The sequence below is a fragment of the Neurospora crassa genome, linkage group I, assembly GCF_000182925.2.
Source record: "Neurospora crassa OR74A linkage group I, whole genome shotgun sequence".
Taxonomy (NCBI): domain Eukaryota; kingdom Fungi; phylum Ascomycota; class Sordariomycetes; order Sordariales; family Sordariaceae; genus Neurospora; species Neurospora crassa.
Window position 1 is genome coordinate 152,411 of NC_026501.1, and position 13,895 is coordinate 166,305.

The window sequence follows — 13,895 nt, forward strand, 5'->3', positions numbered from 1 at the left end:
CCTTCACGTCGTGGACCTTTGTGACGGGGAATCGATACGGTTGTGAGGTACTGCGAGCGGCTCTGGTAGAGATGTAATATTCGTTTGCGTAAGGTAGGTATGGCTACCTACACTGCTTTTAGATCCAAGAAACGCAACTATCCCAAGTCCCAAACGCCCATCGCTATGAGCTCGGCTAGCCCAATGCTGCCAGCTCCTCGCAAACTATACAGAGTATATAGCATGTCAATCTGCCGATATCGCCCACCTCACAAACTCAAGATTCCCGTCTAAACGCCTACTCCAACACCCCATCTAACGTCTTTCTGGACCGTGGAGTCTAGTGGCCCCCATGCCCAAGCACAATGTTCATTCCCAAACATACCACCATAACAATCACTCCATAGATCGACAGTCCCAGCGCCATCTTCCTCAATAGCCCCGTCTCCAAGTGCTCCAGATCCCACCTCCACTTCCTCTTTAGCGTCCTTGCCAGCCTGCTTCCCACGCTGGTATTGCTCCTCACGCTAGCAATGCTGTCCATCATCCCAGCCCCAGATCCAGACGGTCCTGGCGACCCCTCTTCTTCGTCCCCATCGCTAGCAGACGATGAGCTGGAGGAGGAGGAGTACTCGGCATCGTCGTCTTCCTTGGTGAGGCGTTGGTGGTATATACTCTCCGGGTCGCTGATCTTGTAGTAGAAGAGTCCAGGCAAGATGAAGCTGATGGCCGTCGACCCGGTAGACCCCACGTAGGCAAGCACTCTATCCAGACTAGACACGTTGATGGCCGTGAAGTAGCTCAGGATCAGGATGACCGAGGTGATCAAGGCGAAGCGGAGTTCGGACATGGCGACTACGGGGGCGCCGTGGCTGTCGAGAGCAGCGCCAGGAGCACCGCCAGAAGGCAAGAGGGGTTGGTTGCCGGAGCCGGGTGGGGAGTAGACATTTTGCGTGCGAGAAGAGCGGCCAGGTCGCCAGCGCAGGACAGCATCGATGGAGGCGCGGCAGGGGTGTAGTTGGAGAGGAACGGAGAAGGTAACGAGGAAGACGATGGCAGCTTTGGCGATGGTGGAGGCTAGTGATTGTGGGTCTGGGACATGTTAGGCTTGGTTGAGAGGGATGGAAATCGGGGATACCTACACATGCTGACAATGTTACCCTGGATCTCGTTGCCAAAGGTCAGGTAGCCGGTGATGGCGACGAGAACGTAGACCGAGGCAGCGGAGCCAATGCTGGAGCCGATGACGCCGACAAGGCTGGCTGGCGAGTTATCCTTGATCTCGTTGACGATGGAGAACATCTGGAGCACGTCAGCAGGCTAATCTCCCGGGGGGCCAGAGTCGCTGTACTCACATTCTGATGGCAAGTATACGCAAAAATCATCACCGGCAGACTGCTCAAAGCAGCCACCGGTCCCTCCCACGTAACCAGCCTGATGGGGCCCCTCTCGCTATGGTCATCCACCGCATAGTGGTAAACCACCAGGATGATCAGATACCCAATCGAAAACAGTGCCACCAGACTCGTGTATTTGAGCGAATCCAGCTTCTTGGGAAAACTCAGCGGGATGAGAAAGACGACAAAGAAGACGGTGATCCAAAACCTGCGGTCAGCCAAAAAGTCCCAGCCGGTATTCCCCGCTCCGAACGCTGCCGCCACCGCGGGCATCAGATCACCGATAATGATCATGTACGACACGCCAACACCGAAGCATTTGATAGCAATGGCCGCGTCGAACACCACGGCGGCGTTGGGATAGGTGATTTGCGACAGCGCGAAGAAGGAAGACGAGCCCCGGTCGAGGTAGCGCGTGCAGCGTGACTGGAGATAGAGACCAAAGGCAGAGGTGAGGCCGCACCAGACGATCAGGATGACGCCGAGCGTGACGCCGAACTTGGACATGGCGTGGGGCATGGCGAGGGTACCGGCCCCGATGACTGTGTTGTTGCCCGGTTAGACATGTCTTTTTTGGGGGGCGAAGGTCTTGGGACGCACTGGTATTCAGCAGGTTGATGTTGCTGCTCATCATGGAAGCTTGGCCGCCACCCAGCTTGGGGGCGCGGAGTCTTCGTTGTCTAGACATTGCGCCGTCAGCTATGTCGACCAGAAGAGCCGGAACTACCTAGGTAGTCGCGCAAACGTACTGGACCATGGTTCCTCCGACACCGTGACTCGACCCTAGAAGGCCGCTGTTGGGTATAGTATGATAGTTGGTCATATCACTTTTTCTTTCGGGGGACCGTCTCGTGGTGTCGCGGGATGTTATGTTGGTTTGGATAAGTGATGGGTTTCGTAGTCGGTGCTGATACGCCCAAAGCCTTCAGGAACGAAAAGACGGAAGGAAGGGGGATTCGACGTATCGCAACCGGATCGTAATCGCCGGGGTCGATGAGGTGCTCGAGTCGAGGCTTCAATGAAGATAAGTACCGAGTGATGGTGGGCAGTCGGCGCCGTCAGTTGTCGTCGACTGTCATCAAGTCACAGCATCGGGGAAAGCGAGTGTAAGTCTGCAAAGCAGCAGCAGAGTGCCTATTCGGGGGCGATTCGATCCGATGTTGGATGGATGATATGGTCGCGTGTTCGATAACTCATACGGGAAGAAAAAAAAGGGATCGATGATGATGACGAGACTTTATTTGTTAAGAAAAGTAGAAAAGCCAACTTTAGCGAGCTGACAAGGACATCCACGCAACGTGGGCAATGGAGAACAGCGCCAGCACAGACGGGAATGACGGGTCTTCCTTGTTCTGGGGATTCGATGGGGGTTCCAGGGAAGGTGTCAGCTACCTCTACAGAAAAGGTACCGCGAACGCCAAGCTCACTGTCATTGCTCAGTCACACGGGCCTTTTGTTTCACATTTGTACATAGTAGGTACCTACGGGTTCGGTACCTTACTCCGTCACTAACTCCACACCGCAGCACTAACATCCAACGAGTGTAATTTACGAGTGAAACAAGATCGTTCAGGGGAAGAGAAGCCTTCCAGGTGGATCAGCGGTGAACTATCGGGGGTCATTGAAATAACAAGATCAAAAAAGCCAAGCTCCAGCCTTATGAGAGTTTACAGTGGTAGGTAGCTTGTTCAGTGTTCCACTGTCCAGGAGCAGGGCCTTGTGTTGTCCGGGCACCAGTCGCTGTCCAACGGGCGGTGTCCGGGATGCGGAGGCGGGGTTGAATTGAACGGTATGTTACCTTACAGCCTTACACGACCCGTCATCGGTCTAGACACGCGCCGTCAAGGTTCTTTTTCCTCTGGACAATTGCCACTGCTTGAGCTCAGCTTCTGTTTACCATCTTAATTCATCTTTGCGACATCCCCTCGAGGCGGGTATAACCGATACCACCGATACCGCATCGCATAACCCCAATTACCAACAGAACTCGCCCACCAACACCATGGACGTCTCCCAGGAAACCTCAAGCCTCGACAAAACGTCTCTAGCCACCATCTCCCTCCTCGAATCCCGTCTCCGGCGGATCGAGCACATCCTCTACGGCCCCTCCGACCCTCCAACGCAAGCGCCCTCTTCCTCCGCAACGACCTCTCTTGCCCAGCTTGAACACCGCTTCAATCTGCTCATTCGGCGCTTTCGCGTGTACGCCGAGCTGCTTAAAATTCGTACGTCCCTCTCTGTCTCCCACCTTTCCATTTCGCATCACTTCAAAGCTAACCAGAGGCCCCAAACCAGACAAAGCCAACCCCACACTCTTCCACACCTCCCCCTCGGCCGATCAAAAGCTCCCACCAACGGACCTCCCGCCTGCTGCCATTCTCGCGACAGTCCTTTCCTACGCCTCCCAGTTTCCCCAGACCGCGTCCGCCCTAGTTGCAGCCGCCCCAGCCAACACCATTGAATCCGCGATTCCCGACAGCAAACTCTCGGCCGAGTTGGCGAGCTTGATACCCCGGATGAAGGGACTGGAGGCCATGCAGTTGGCGCAAGAGGCGGAAATAGCGGAGCTCAGGGAGAGGAGCGAAGCCGTGATGAAGGCATGGTATGAGAAGAGGGTGCTGGGGTACGGCAAGTTTGTGGCGGAGGGTGAAGCGAGGGTGGAAAAGTGCGAATTGAGGGTAAGGAGAGCGGAGAGGGTGAGGGAGATGGACGCCGCTATAGAGTGAGAAGGCAAAGAGGAGGTTCGAGACAAGATTATGCGATACATGGCTAGTGAAGCGGAGGAGCATGGATTTTGGCTTGCGGGAAACAAAACTCACACGGAAGCCATTTTACCGCCGCTAGAGAACGGCGTCACGATTGATCAACAGGTTAGGCGACCGCGAACAAATCACTGGGGTTGTGCGTATGGAATACGACACGCCGTTGGTAGCGCGCGTGCACTTTACGAAGTGTGAAGAGCAGATCAACAGTGGTTGGCACATTCGTACGAGAACAATGCTAGTGACCAAGGGAATGGGGCAGATGTCATTGCGCGGCAGATATCACGCGACAGATGCGCGGGAGTCGGGCGTCATCTTTGGCCCACTGGAATGTTCAGCCGATATCAACACTCTGCTCGCCGTTAGCACCGACAAAAACCAGATCGACGGTGCTGTGGTAGCGCTCTATCTGGAATGAGAATTCACGGGAGAGGCTTTTTACAAACGTCACAAACACGCTTGATAGCCGGCAGTGATTGTTTGGCTCCTGCAGATGGGATTCCGAAACGAACGGCGTTGCCCTAGAACTCACGCGGCGAGCCTAAAGCCCCTGCCTGCATGCTGCATGGGTGTGGATTCGTGGCATGGTGAATCCGTCTCTCTGTTGACATTTTCTGCCCGTCACCGAGCTCAGCTGAGTGATGTCGCATGGTAGCCAGCTCTCAGCCTATCATTTACAGTCGGTCACGATGTTTCTGGACGACCTAGCAATGAGTGAATGGAGCACAGACGCAAGCCACATGGCTAGCTGCCTGACTGACTTCCGAGTGTTACAATGTTGTGAATGTTTGAGACTTTTTGACTATGAGTTTGAACAGTGTCGAGGTAAGATATATCAAGATGGAAGAAGAAAACAAGAATAAAAATAAAGATGTCCTGGCCATGACCCAGTACCCTAGAGCCATCATTCACTTTGAACAGGTTAATCACCCAAGCAGAGTCTACCTCTAGGTAGGTATGACTCCCCATCAATCACCACCATCAGCTACAAAGACTGTCAAAAAGTGCAGAAAAAGAAATCGAGCTGCTACAGTAGCCCGCCCTGTGTCTGTGTACCTCTAATTTGCTCCATGCTCCCGTCCCCACACAGCCGCTAGAGGTACAGTAGGTAAGCAGCGCCTGGAATGTCTTGGCCTAACGATTTGCAGTGAGATTGAGGACCGTGCCTCTTCTGACTGGACATTGCATTCATTAGCCCAGCAAATGCAATAATGCGATTGGCTCGTTCGCAGTGTTGCCGCGTGTTGCCCGGACATTGTACCTATGTCACTGCAAGGGAAGGATTCATTCATTGTGCAGCGAGCAGCCGCCAGGCAACGCACTCCAGGAGTCCAGAGCCTCCACAGCGGACATGGCTCCCCCCCATCTTCAGTGGATTCAGTGGGCTCCATTGTTGGTCCCTTCCTCACTTCTCTTGCGCGGTCTCGTCCACTCGTTTCCACAGCAGCAGCCACCTCATCCCCCCCCGGTTGCTGCCCGCCCCGGAGTCCCTCAGCCAGGCCCCGTCGTTGGCCTTCCATTCCGGATCTCCCACCACCACCCAGCCGTCGTCACCCACACCCACACACACACCATTTCCCTTTTCACGTCCCCGTCCGTCCGTCCTGCCCGTGCGATCCCCTCATTTCTGTTCGTTCCCTCCTTCAATTTTTCTTCCCTTTCACTTCTCCATTGGCCGGCGTTGATCATCGCCCCAGCCACGTCCAACAACAATTTGCTCAATCCATCAATCGCTCCCTTCGTTCCCTCAACCTCATCAACCTCGACGACGACGACGACGACGACGACGACGACAGCATACGATTGTCCGACCCTGAGCTGAGCTGAGCCCTTTATTAACGCGAACCGGAACAAGACGGGGGGATAGTACAATACGACGTTGGCAGGTACCGAGATATCACACCCGACTACCGTCATACACCGGACAAACAAAGAAAAAGGGAAACAAAAGAAGAAAGAAAACAGGAAAAAGGAATCCAGGACCATTTCCAGACTTCCAGTGGACTCTTCTACCGCCCTTCTTCCAACTACCGATTGATCTTGCGTGTTTACCGTATCTACCCATACCGTACCGCCGCCGCCATTCGTTCCAACGGACAACTACCGTACCGTCACATCTCCCGACCCGTGCGACCGACTCGTTGCTTATTTCCCCTGAAGATTCAAAGGCTCTGTCCTCGTCTTGAGTGTCCTTGGAGTACCCGACGGCCACTTCCCTTGGACTCAGCCTCCTCTTTGCGGATTGCCAACCAACAAACACCCGACGGAGCAGCCCGACAGCGACCACCCAATCTTTCAATAACATTGCAACTGTCCTACCTTCGACTCATTTCCATACATCGCCCAATTACTACCTACCCATATTTGCAACGACCGAGACGAGCCATACCGCGTTGCTGGACACCGAATTCCTCGCTCAACGTCTTGCAGCAAACGACAATTGCTACCCGACCCGAATTTCTTGCTTCGACTTCGACCACTTGTCGCCGTCGAACTTCCTCTCTTTTTTTTTTCGTGACATTGCATCTGTCATTGCAGAACAAACACATCGCATTACCAACCGCGGACTGGTCCCCGGAATACGACACACACACGGCCCCTCGCCGTCATCTTATACCCCAAGTGAAGGTGTGCGTCAACTAAAGTGTCCCACACACGTCGGTCCATCACTTATAACACGGACCTCGAATATCCCGAGAGGACGCTCTTCCTTGGCGACCTTCGCCCTTGATGCAATCGTACGGAGGATCGGTTAACTATCCCCCGTCCTTCAACAACCCCAAAATGGAACACGGCAGGAACTCGTACCGCCGAAAAGGCATAGACATGGGCAACATTATTGGTGACCCATTTGCTCTGGCCACTACTTCTATTGCTACTGTGAGTTTCCATACGCGCGCGCGCTGGCGTCCACCCTTTTCCCGTCCTGTCGCCTTCACGAACTGACAATCACCACAGCTGTCATGGATCATCATCCTGTTTGGATCCATCTTTGGCTTTAGGGACCAAAATGACGGATCGAATGGGGCTCCCGTCATTGTTTGGCCAACCTACAGCTGGTTCACCCTCGTCTTCAACTTCTTCCTCATTCTCGGCATTTTCATCGTCATCGCCTCGGACAGCGCTCAGACCTACCATGTCGCCATCGTTGGCTACCTGGCCGTCGGGCTGGTCGGCTCCACGTCGTCGATCAACAACCTGATTTACAGTGGCGTTGCGTCCATGGAGGCGACAGCGGCTGGGTATATCTTGTTGTCCATGGTGACGGTATGCGGTTCCCCGCTAACTTCCCCCAGCTGGCTGACCCCATTTGCTAACGTCCCGCCAGATCATCTGGATATTCTACTTTGGCTCCGCCCCATCGGCTGTTCCCCGTGCCTACATCGACTCCTTTGCGCTGACCAAGGAATCCACCCTCCCTGCGCATCACATGAGCCGCCAAACCATGAACCACAACGGTCTCTCCTCTCCCAATGCTTACGGCTCCTACAACATGCGCCCTGAAACCTCGGCCTCGGGCCTCCAGCCTCCGCAAATGTACACGGGTCAGCTCAACGGGCTCGAAAACCCCGCTCGCCAGTCGCAGATTCCCCAGGGTTTCTCGTCCAACAACATCCCCAAGCCGCAAGGAGAAGGGGAGATCGTTCCGCCGACGGAGTACCCGTACAGGGCCAAGGCGATATTCAGCTATGAGGCCAACCCGGACGATGCCAACGAGATTAGTTTCTCCAAGCATGAGGTGCTGGAGATTAGCGACGTGAGCGGGCGGTGGTGGCAGGCACGGAAGGAGAATGGAGAAACGGGTATTGCGCCGAGCAATTACTTGATTTTGCTATGAGCGGGCTTGAATGGGTCGGGGATGGAGTTGAGGTTTTTCTTCGTCTTTTTGAAAAGAGAGGATTTGGCGTGTGAACCGCCAGTACAAAACAAAATCATGAAGTGGTTTTTTTTCTTTTATCTATCTTTCTTTTGAGTCGGCGTTTTATACCCACATTAACGTTACACTTTCTTCTCGACCACCCACGGGACTCGTAATGCGACACACCAAAAACCGTGGCTCGTTTGGAAACGAAGGCGAAACCGGATGTTGGATGCGGACGGGGCAAGGTTTGGGTGGAAATGGAGTTTTTTTTCCCTTTTTTCTTGCAATGTCATTTTTCTATCTTCTCTTACCCTTTTTCTCAATGTCTTTCCTTTCTCGTGTTACACTAGTTCTTGTATCAACTTTACATGTCTTCTATTTTGCGTTCGGCAGCTACGGCAGAGGATAGGCCGCTACTGGAGAATGGCAATGGAAGAGGGAACAGGACAAAAAAGCGGGGGAAGATGGAAATGGGTGCTGTTTTTACGAATTTCATGCATGGCGAGGAACGGAGAGAAGATGGACGGACGGATGGAGGCTGTGAACCCAAAAGGAGATGTACCCACAAGCAGCAATTGAACATCCAGCGGCCGGAGTTGGGGATGTTGGAACTACCTACCTGTAGAGAATGAAGACACAGTCCGCTTGATCATGATATCGATAATGTACCGAGTCCGATGATTAATTGAGCTTGTTGGCTGCCTCCCAATTTGCGGGTCTCAATCGCCAATTTCCAATCTTCATGATGGAGGAAAATCCGAGATTATCGAAATTAGCCAGGAGCGAAGGTGTGGAGATGCGAGGATCTTACCTAACCTCGCTCCAGGTCGCTCATCACCACTACCCATGTCCATCACATCTCGGACAGGGATATTGCTTACATTGTTATGGTCCAACATGGAAACAGCCAGCCACCTAGTGACAAAGACAGCTATGAATGTACACTACATAGGTAGTTTGTTACAATTGTAGTAGTCCGCTAAAGCAATAGCAGATTGGTTGCAAACATGCCCGTCCAAGGAACTGACATCTCTACTCTAGAGGTATTTCCCCAGTTCATTGCGTTGCTCTCTGTTGGTAACTTACGTAGCTTCATCCATCTCCGCACCCAGTTTCATTGTAGGTATTATTCTACGCCGTCACCGCTCTGGTTCTGATGGTACCCATCGTGCCAATCTTCCTCCGTAGGCCGCTTGTGCTCCTTCTCGTCATATTGCTCTTACTATCCATATGTTTACAATTTCCACCACAAGAAACTTGACTATTCGACATCGATGAGGTGTCCATTCTTTCTCGGCCTGGGTTCTTACCTATGTATCTCAAGATTCGCCTATAGCCAGGTCTGAATCATCCGAAGCCGGAAGCGTGGCTCTTCAGCTCTCTCGACGACGACTCTGTTCGCTACCTACGTTTCTCGTCGTGCTCGTTTAGTTGACCTTGCTTTGCCCAGCTCGTGTTCTTGTCTGTGATCGAATAGTTGAGGACGTTTTGAAGGGTCGAAGTAGAGGAAAACGGTGGTAGGTAGTACGGCACTGCTTGGGGGGAGATGGATCTGGGAGGGCGGAAGCTGAAGATCAGGACAACGGAAGATGGGGTTGAAGACATGGAATCTGAAGGCGGGGTGATGCAAGGCACGGCACTAACAGCCCCACAGGGCAGCCGTTAGGTTAGTGCACGGGTTGTCCCACCAAAAGGGTCCACCGTTCAGGGGGCTGCAGTGTCCCCCACAGCGGGATCGGGAAGGCTCCCCCAGTAGGTACATACACACTAAGTCTAGGCGGCATGTTAGGTAGGTACCTATGACGCGCGAAGACAAGAAACGCGACGGATCGTCTTTTTTTTCTTCGGCTTTCCACTTTCCCCCTCCGACCGTCTTCATCTTTGCCTCTTCGCTTCCCCAGATCAACACGGGGCAACGACTATCCGCATATCTCCATTCGAACACAGACAAGGACTGTCGCCATATCCAACTGGGCTAGACCAAATCGCGATCCATTTCCATAGACAAACGACCACCGCGCCGAAAGTAAACAAACCGCGAGAGAGCACCAGCCCACAATCCCCAAGCCACCAAACAGCCGGCGCAGACTCCCTATCTCCAAGTCGCGAGCCTCTTTAGTCACGACTAGAGATTTATTCAAAAACCGTCGGACCAGAATTGTCCACCCCGATCACCAAGATGAACTACAACTACAATTACAACCCACCACCCCCCTCCTTCTCCACCCTCCTCCCGCCTCTCCATTCCTCTCTCAACCTCCTCTCCTCTTCCCTCTCCCTCCTCGACTCGTCCACCTCCGACTTCCCCCGACTCTCCTCTGTCCTCAAAACTGTTCGGCACTACGAACTGATCCCCCAACCGACTTTACAAGCTGCCGAAGCTTCATTACGCGACGAAATCGGCCCGTTCATCGAGCTGCTGCTGGAGAGGGTGGACAAAGAGCTGGAGCGAAAAGGTAGGAGGGTGGAGACGCTCAAGGCCAGGTGTGAGCTCAATGGCGGGAGACTGTCGAATTACAATCGAGAACAGAAAAGTGGTGGTGCAGGAGGCGGCATACAGAAGAAGGGTGGTGGTACTAAGGAGGCCGGAAGTGGAAGTGGGGGGAAGAAGCTCAATGGGGAGGCTGCGCTGAGAGCCAAAGTGGTCAGGCAGCGCAAGGAGGCACTCAAGTATAGTGTCGAACGGTTGGAGATGGAGGTGGCCCAGAAGGAGAGGGAGTTGAGGATGAGGTTGGAGCAGCAGGGAGGTGGGCCGGTGCTGTGACGGAAGTTTATACGGGAAACGGCATTATACACCCGCAAACGAACCCGCGGTACCAGAATGCTTACGGATCTGGAAAGGAGGGACGGCTTGGCCGCCACGGTCGTGGACGGACACAGTAGCTGTCTATTCCCATGTGCCGAACTGGACACCGGGTCAAGAGACTCATGCATGGTTTAGGGGTCTCGAGAGGATACCGTCGTGAGTCAGGGCAGGGTATCGACAGCCTCGCCACGTCATTCCACTTCTGCATGGCTAGAATCGCTTGCACTTCTTCCTTTGGGGCCCAGAACTGCTGGTATTTAAATCCCCTCGATGTTTCCTTTCTACTTCATCTCATTCGTGCCTGACCAACAACACCCAAATTTGCTGCCAATTACTACTAGGTCGCCAACAAACGCTCCAAGCGGGGAATAAAAAGCCAGTTTCCTTGATCCCATCAACTTCAATTTTGGTCAAACACCCTGTCGTGCCCGCAGTCAGCCCAGCAGCCTCCAGATGGTTCCGGCGTCTAGCAAACAGCCATGACAGTGTGACACCGCCGGCAAACCCTGCTATCAATGAGCAATATCGGCGCGTTGGACCGGGCATCACACGGGAGGCAAGTCCCCACAGTGTTCCGATGGCCATTTTTCCGCCTGACCTGCCCGTGTGGTTGACGCATTGGGTTCACGACCGTCTACCCATGGGCCCACGAATAACCTGACGAGCTCCAGCCTTCAATGTGGTCAAGGTTCGGTGTCGTATGAATAGATGGAAGATGGACAATAGGCCAGTCGGCCAAGTGAATGATGACAGCAGACGCTACAATAGCACGCGGCGTGATTCAGACATTGGTAATCGGTCCTTCGTTGCTAGCCTTTTGGCGGCACTGAGAGGTATAAGTTGTTTGGCTTCCCCATACGTTTTCCAGCGAATCCAGGACCAGCAGGTACCTCCCTTTGCAACCCTGAACTGGAAAAGCAAAGACACCTGCTTGACAGGCAAACCTCAAGCAAAGTGTCAAGGGGATGGAGGAGCCACAAAGGGTCTCAGAAGGGGATACCCCCATTGCCAAAGAAACATCCGAGAAGGAACCTGGCAACGTAGACAACAATGCCGACGTCAAGAACGCTACTGAACCAATGAAAGATGGGAAAAACGACAACGAAAAGAGTGACTGCGGCGCTCCCAGAATCATCATGGCTTACATCCCAGCCTCCGCCCCGGCTTCACCCCCGGCTCCTGGCCGCAACACCCCGGAGGCATCTAACGGCGGAGGTCGTTCCGAAACTCCCAACTTGACGGCAAAGCTCAACCAAGCTATCCACGAATATCGCGCTCGGGAAGAGAGAGTCGGCGATCTAGGCCAGCCGGACCAAGAAGGCTACGAGGGAGACACGTATTCACAAGGCGCGCATCAAGGATGCTGTGACCACGACCACGAGAACCAGTTTGCAGCCCATGATGAGCAATACTCGCCTCCTCATCTTCAGCAAGGCTGCAATGGCCACTCACTACCCTATGTCAACGCACCGGGGTGCTGGACTCCTTACCACCCAGCTTCCAGTGCTCCCCTGTACATGCAGCCACCTTTTGGGCCTCCTTTTCAGCAGCAGCAGCAGCAGCAGCAGTACGCCGTTCCTTATTACCCACCGGTTTCTCAGCCTTATAACTTGTCTTTTCCCTCCCCTCATTACTTTTCCAACCCCCATGACTACCAGTACTTGCCCAACCCCCATCACCACCAGCACTTCTCAATCCCTTTTGCCCCTCCTGCCCGTCCACCCCATGTCCGGTCTATCCCTTCCTATGCTCATCATCCCTCCCCACCCCACCACCAGTTCCTGCACCCCCCATCCCAAGATCCCAACGTCCTTGAGTTGACCAAGCACCTCCATAATATCCACGCCCAGCTCAACGGCCTCGACGCCGCCCACGAAGTCGAGATCTGGCGCCACGGCAAGTACAACTTCCACCGCCGCCGCGCCAAGCACCTCCGTAAGATCAAGAGGGAGAAAGTAGAGGAGATGGTGGCTGTTGTGAGGGAGTTGCGGGCTTTGGGTGTTGGAGGGTACGGACGGCATCACCACCAGCCTCCTCAGCCTCAAGGTCAACAAGAGACATGGACGCAGGAATTGATGGGTTGGAGGACAACGGCGCCGGGATGGGGACGTGGACATGGACAGCCTGCGCGTTATGGACAGCAGGAAGAGCAGTGGTTGGGAGGAGGATATGGATATGGACATGGATACGGACGCGGACATTCGAAGGTGGAGGTGGAGGTTGAGCACAATGGTGGAAATGGACGCTGCAGCTGCGACGAGAACGGTGCTCATGTCGATTCTCCGCCTACGGACAGTGCCGTTGAGAGTATGGCGTGCGAATGCGAGTGCGGATGCACTACGGTCGACGAAGAAGCTAGCCCCGTAGGCGAGTCGAGTGATGTCGTGATGCCAGCAGGAGCAGGCGAAACCAGAGCTCGCGCCTTGTCGCTTGATGGCATGAGAGAGCAGGTCAAAGCCGTCGAGGCTCATGAGAAGCAACATAAATACGGTGACGGCGGCGGGAACGAGCAGGGCGAAAGCGCTGCGAAGAGTAGCAGCTGTGCGCGTGCCGGGTCTTGGTCAGACGCACAGGTCGTCATCTCTGAAGAGCTTCGGGGTAATTGGCGGAAGAAGATGAGGGATTAAAGAAGGGGTGATTTCCGATATTCGAATGAGCGTGTGCTTTGGAATTGGCGTCAAAAGAAAAGAAAAACGTAAATGAAAACAGCTGTTTTAGCAAAGGATCATGGAGATAGTTACCCAGCGAAGCGCGTATTTAACCGGACTAGGAGGAAGATACACCTAAATTGAAGGCCTAATCGACATAGTATTGCTGGCTACGCTGTTCTTTATGTCTGAATTGATCTGATGGTTGATAAAAACATATCGACCAGCATATGAACATCAGGATACCTCTTCAATGTGTGTACACGTAACATTTGATGGTTTTGGTGGTGTTGACTCTAGAGGTACAGGTACCTACCTGTAGAGGTACATACATAGTGTGTTCTAGACCCTGGTGAAGCGATAAGATAAGATAAAGCCAGAGAATTGAGTTCCCCCACGGACTCCGCTGTTCAACTGCCGTCCCGACCATTTGGTACCACT

The 13,895-nt window shown here is 53.7% G+C and overlaps 5 protein-coding genes across 5 annotated transcripts; 4 read left to right on the forward strand and 1 right to left on the reverse strand.

The window, feature by feature from the left end:
* Positions 1-10: 10 nt before the first annotated feature.
* Positions 11-2,630, reverse strand: NCU08066 (amino acid transporter). The gene is made up of 5 exons (XM_960104.3): positions 2,126-2,630; positions 1,977-2,056; positions 1,335-1,918; positions 1,122-1,281; positions 11-1,071 (listed from the first exon to the last, which is right to left on the reverse strand). The coding sequence occupies exons 1-5, from the start codon at positions 2,197-2,199 to the stop codon at positions 320-322; spliced, it is 1,650 nt and encodes a 549-aa protein (XP_965197.3). The 5' UTR covers positions 2,200-2,630; the 3' UTR covers positions 11-319.
* A 558-nt stretch (positions 2,631-3,188) lies between these two features.
* ro-10 (ropy-10) lies at positions 3,189-4,874 on the forward strand. Its single transcript, XM_001728006.2, has 2 exons — positions 3,189-3,601; positions 3,672-4,874. Exons 1-2 carry the CDS (start codon positions 3,379-3,381, stop codon positions 4,100-4,102), a joined length of 654 nt encoding a protein of 217 aa, XP_001728058.1. The 5' UTR covers positions 3,189-3,378; the 3' UTR covers positions 4,103-4,874.
* Positions 4,875-5,626: 752 nt separating this feature from the next.
* NCU08067 (osmosensor protein) lies at positions 5,627-8,706 on the forward strand. The gene is made up of 3 exons (XM_960105.2): positions 5,627-7,018; positions 7,097-7,405; positions 7,467-8,706. Exons 1-3 carry the CDS (start codon positions 6,869-6,871, stop codon positions 7,974-7,976), a joined length of 969 nt encoding a protein of 322 aa, XP_965198.2. The 5' UTR covers positions 5,627-6,868; the 3' UTR covers positions 7,977-8,706.
* Positions 8,707-9,896: 1,190 nt separating this feature from the next.
* On the forward strand, positions 9,897-11,355 carry NCU08068 (mitotic spindle biogenesis protein Spc19). Its single transcript, XM_960106.3, has one exon. The coding sequence runs from the start codon at positions 10,180-10,182 to the stop codon at positions 10,762-10,764; it is 585 nt and encodes a 194-aa protein (XP_965199.1). The 5' UTR covers positions 9,897-10,179; the 3' UTR covers positions 10,765-11,355.
* Positions 11,356-11,552: 197 nt separating this feature from the next.
* Positions 11,553-13,624, forward strand: NCU08069 (hypothetical protein; the record flags this gene model as incomplete). The annotated part of the gene is made up of 2 exons (XM_960107.2): positions 11,553-11,597; positions 11,745-13,624. The coding sequence occupies 2 exons, from the start codon at positions 11,553-11,555 to the stop codon at positions 13,431-13,433; spliced, it is 1,734 nt and encodes a 577-aa protein (XP_965200.1). The 3' UTR covers positions 13,434-13,624.
* Positions 13,625-13,895: the final 271 nt, after the last annotated feature.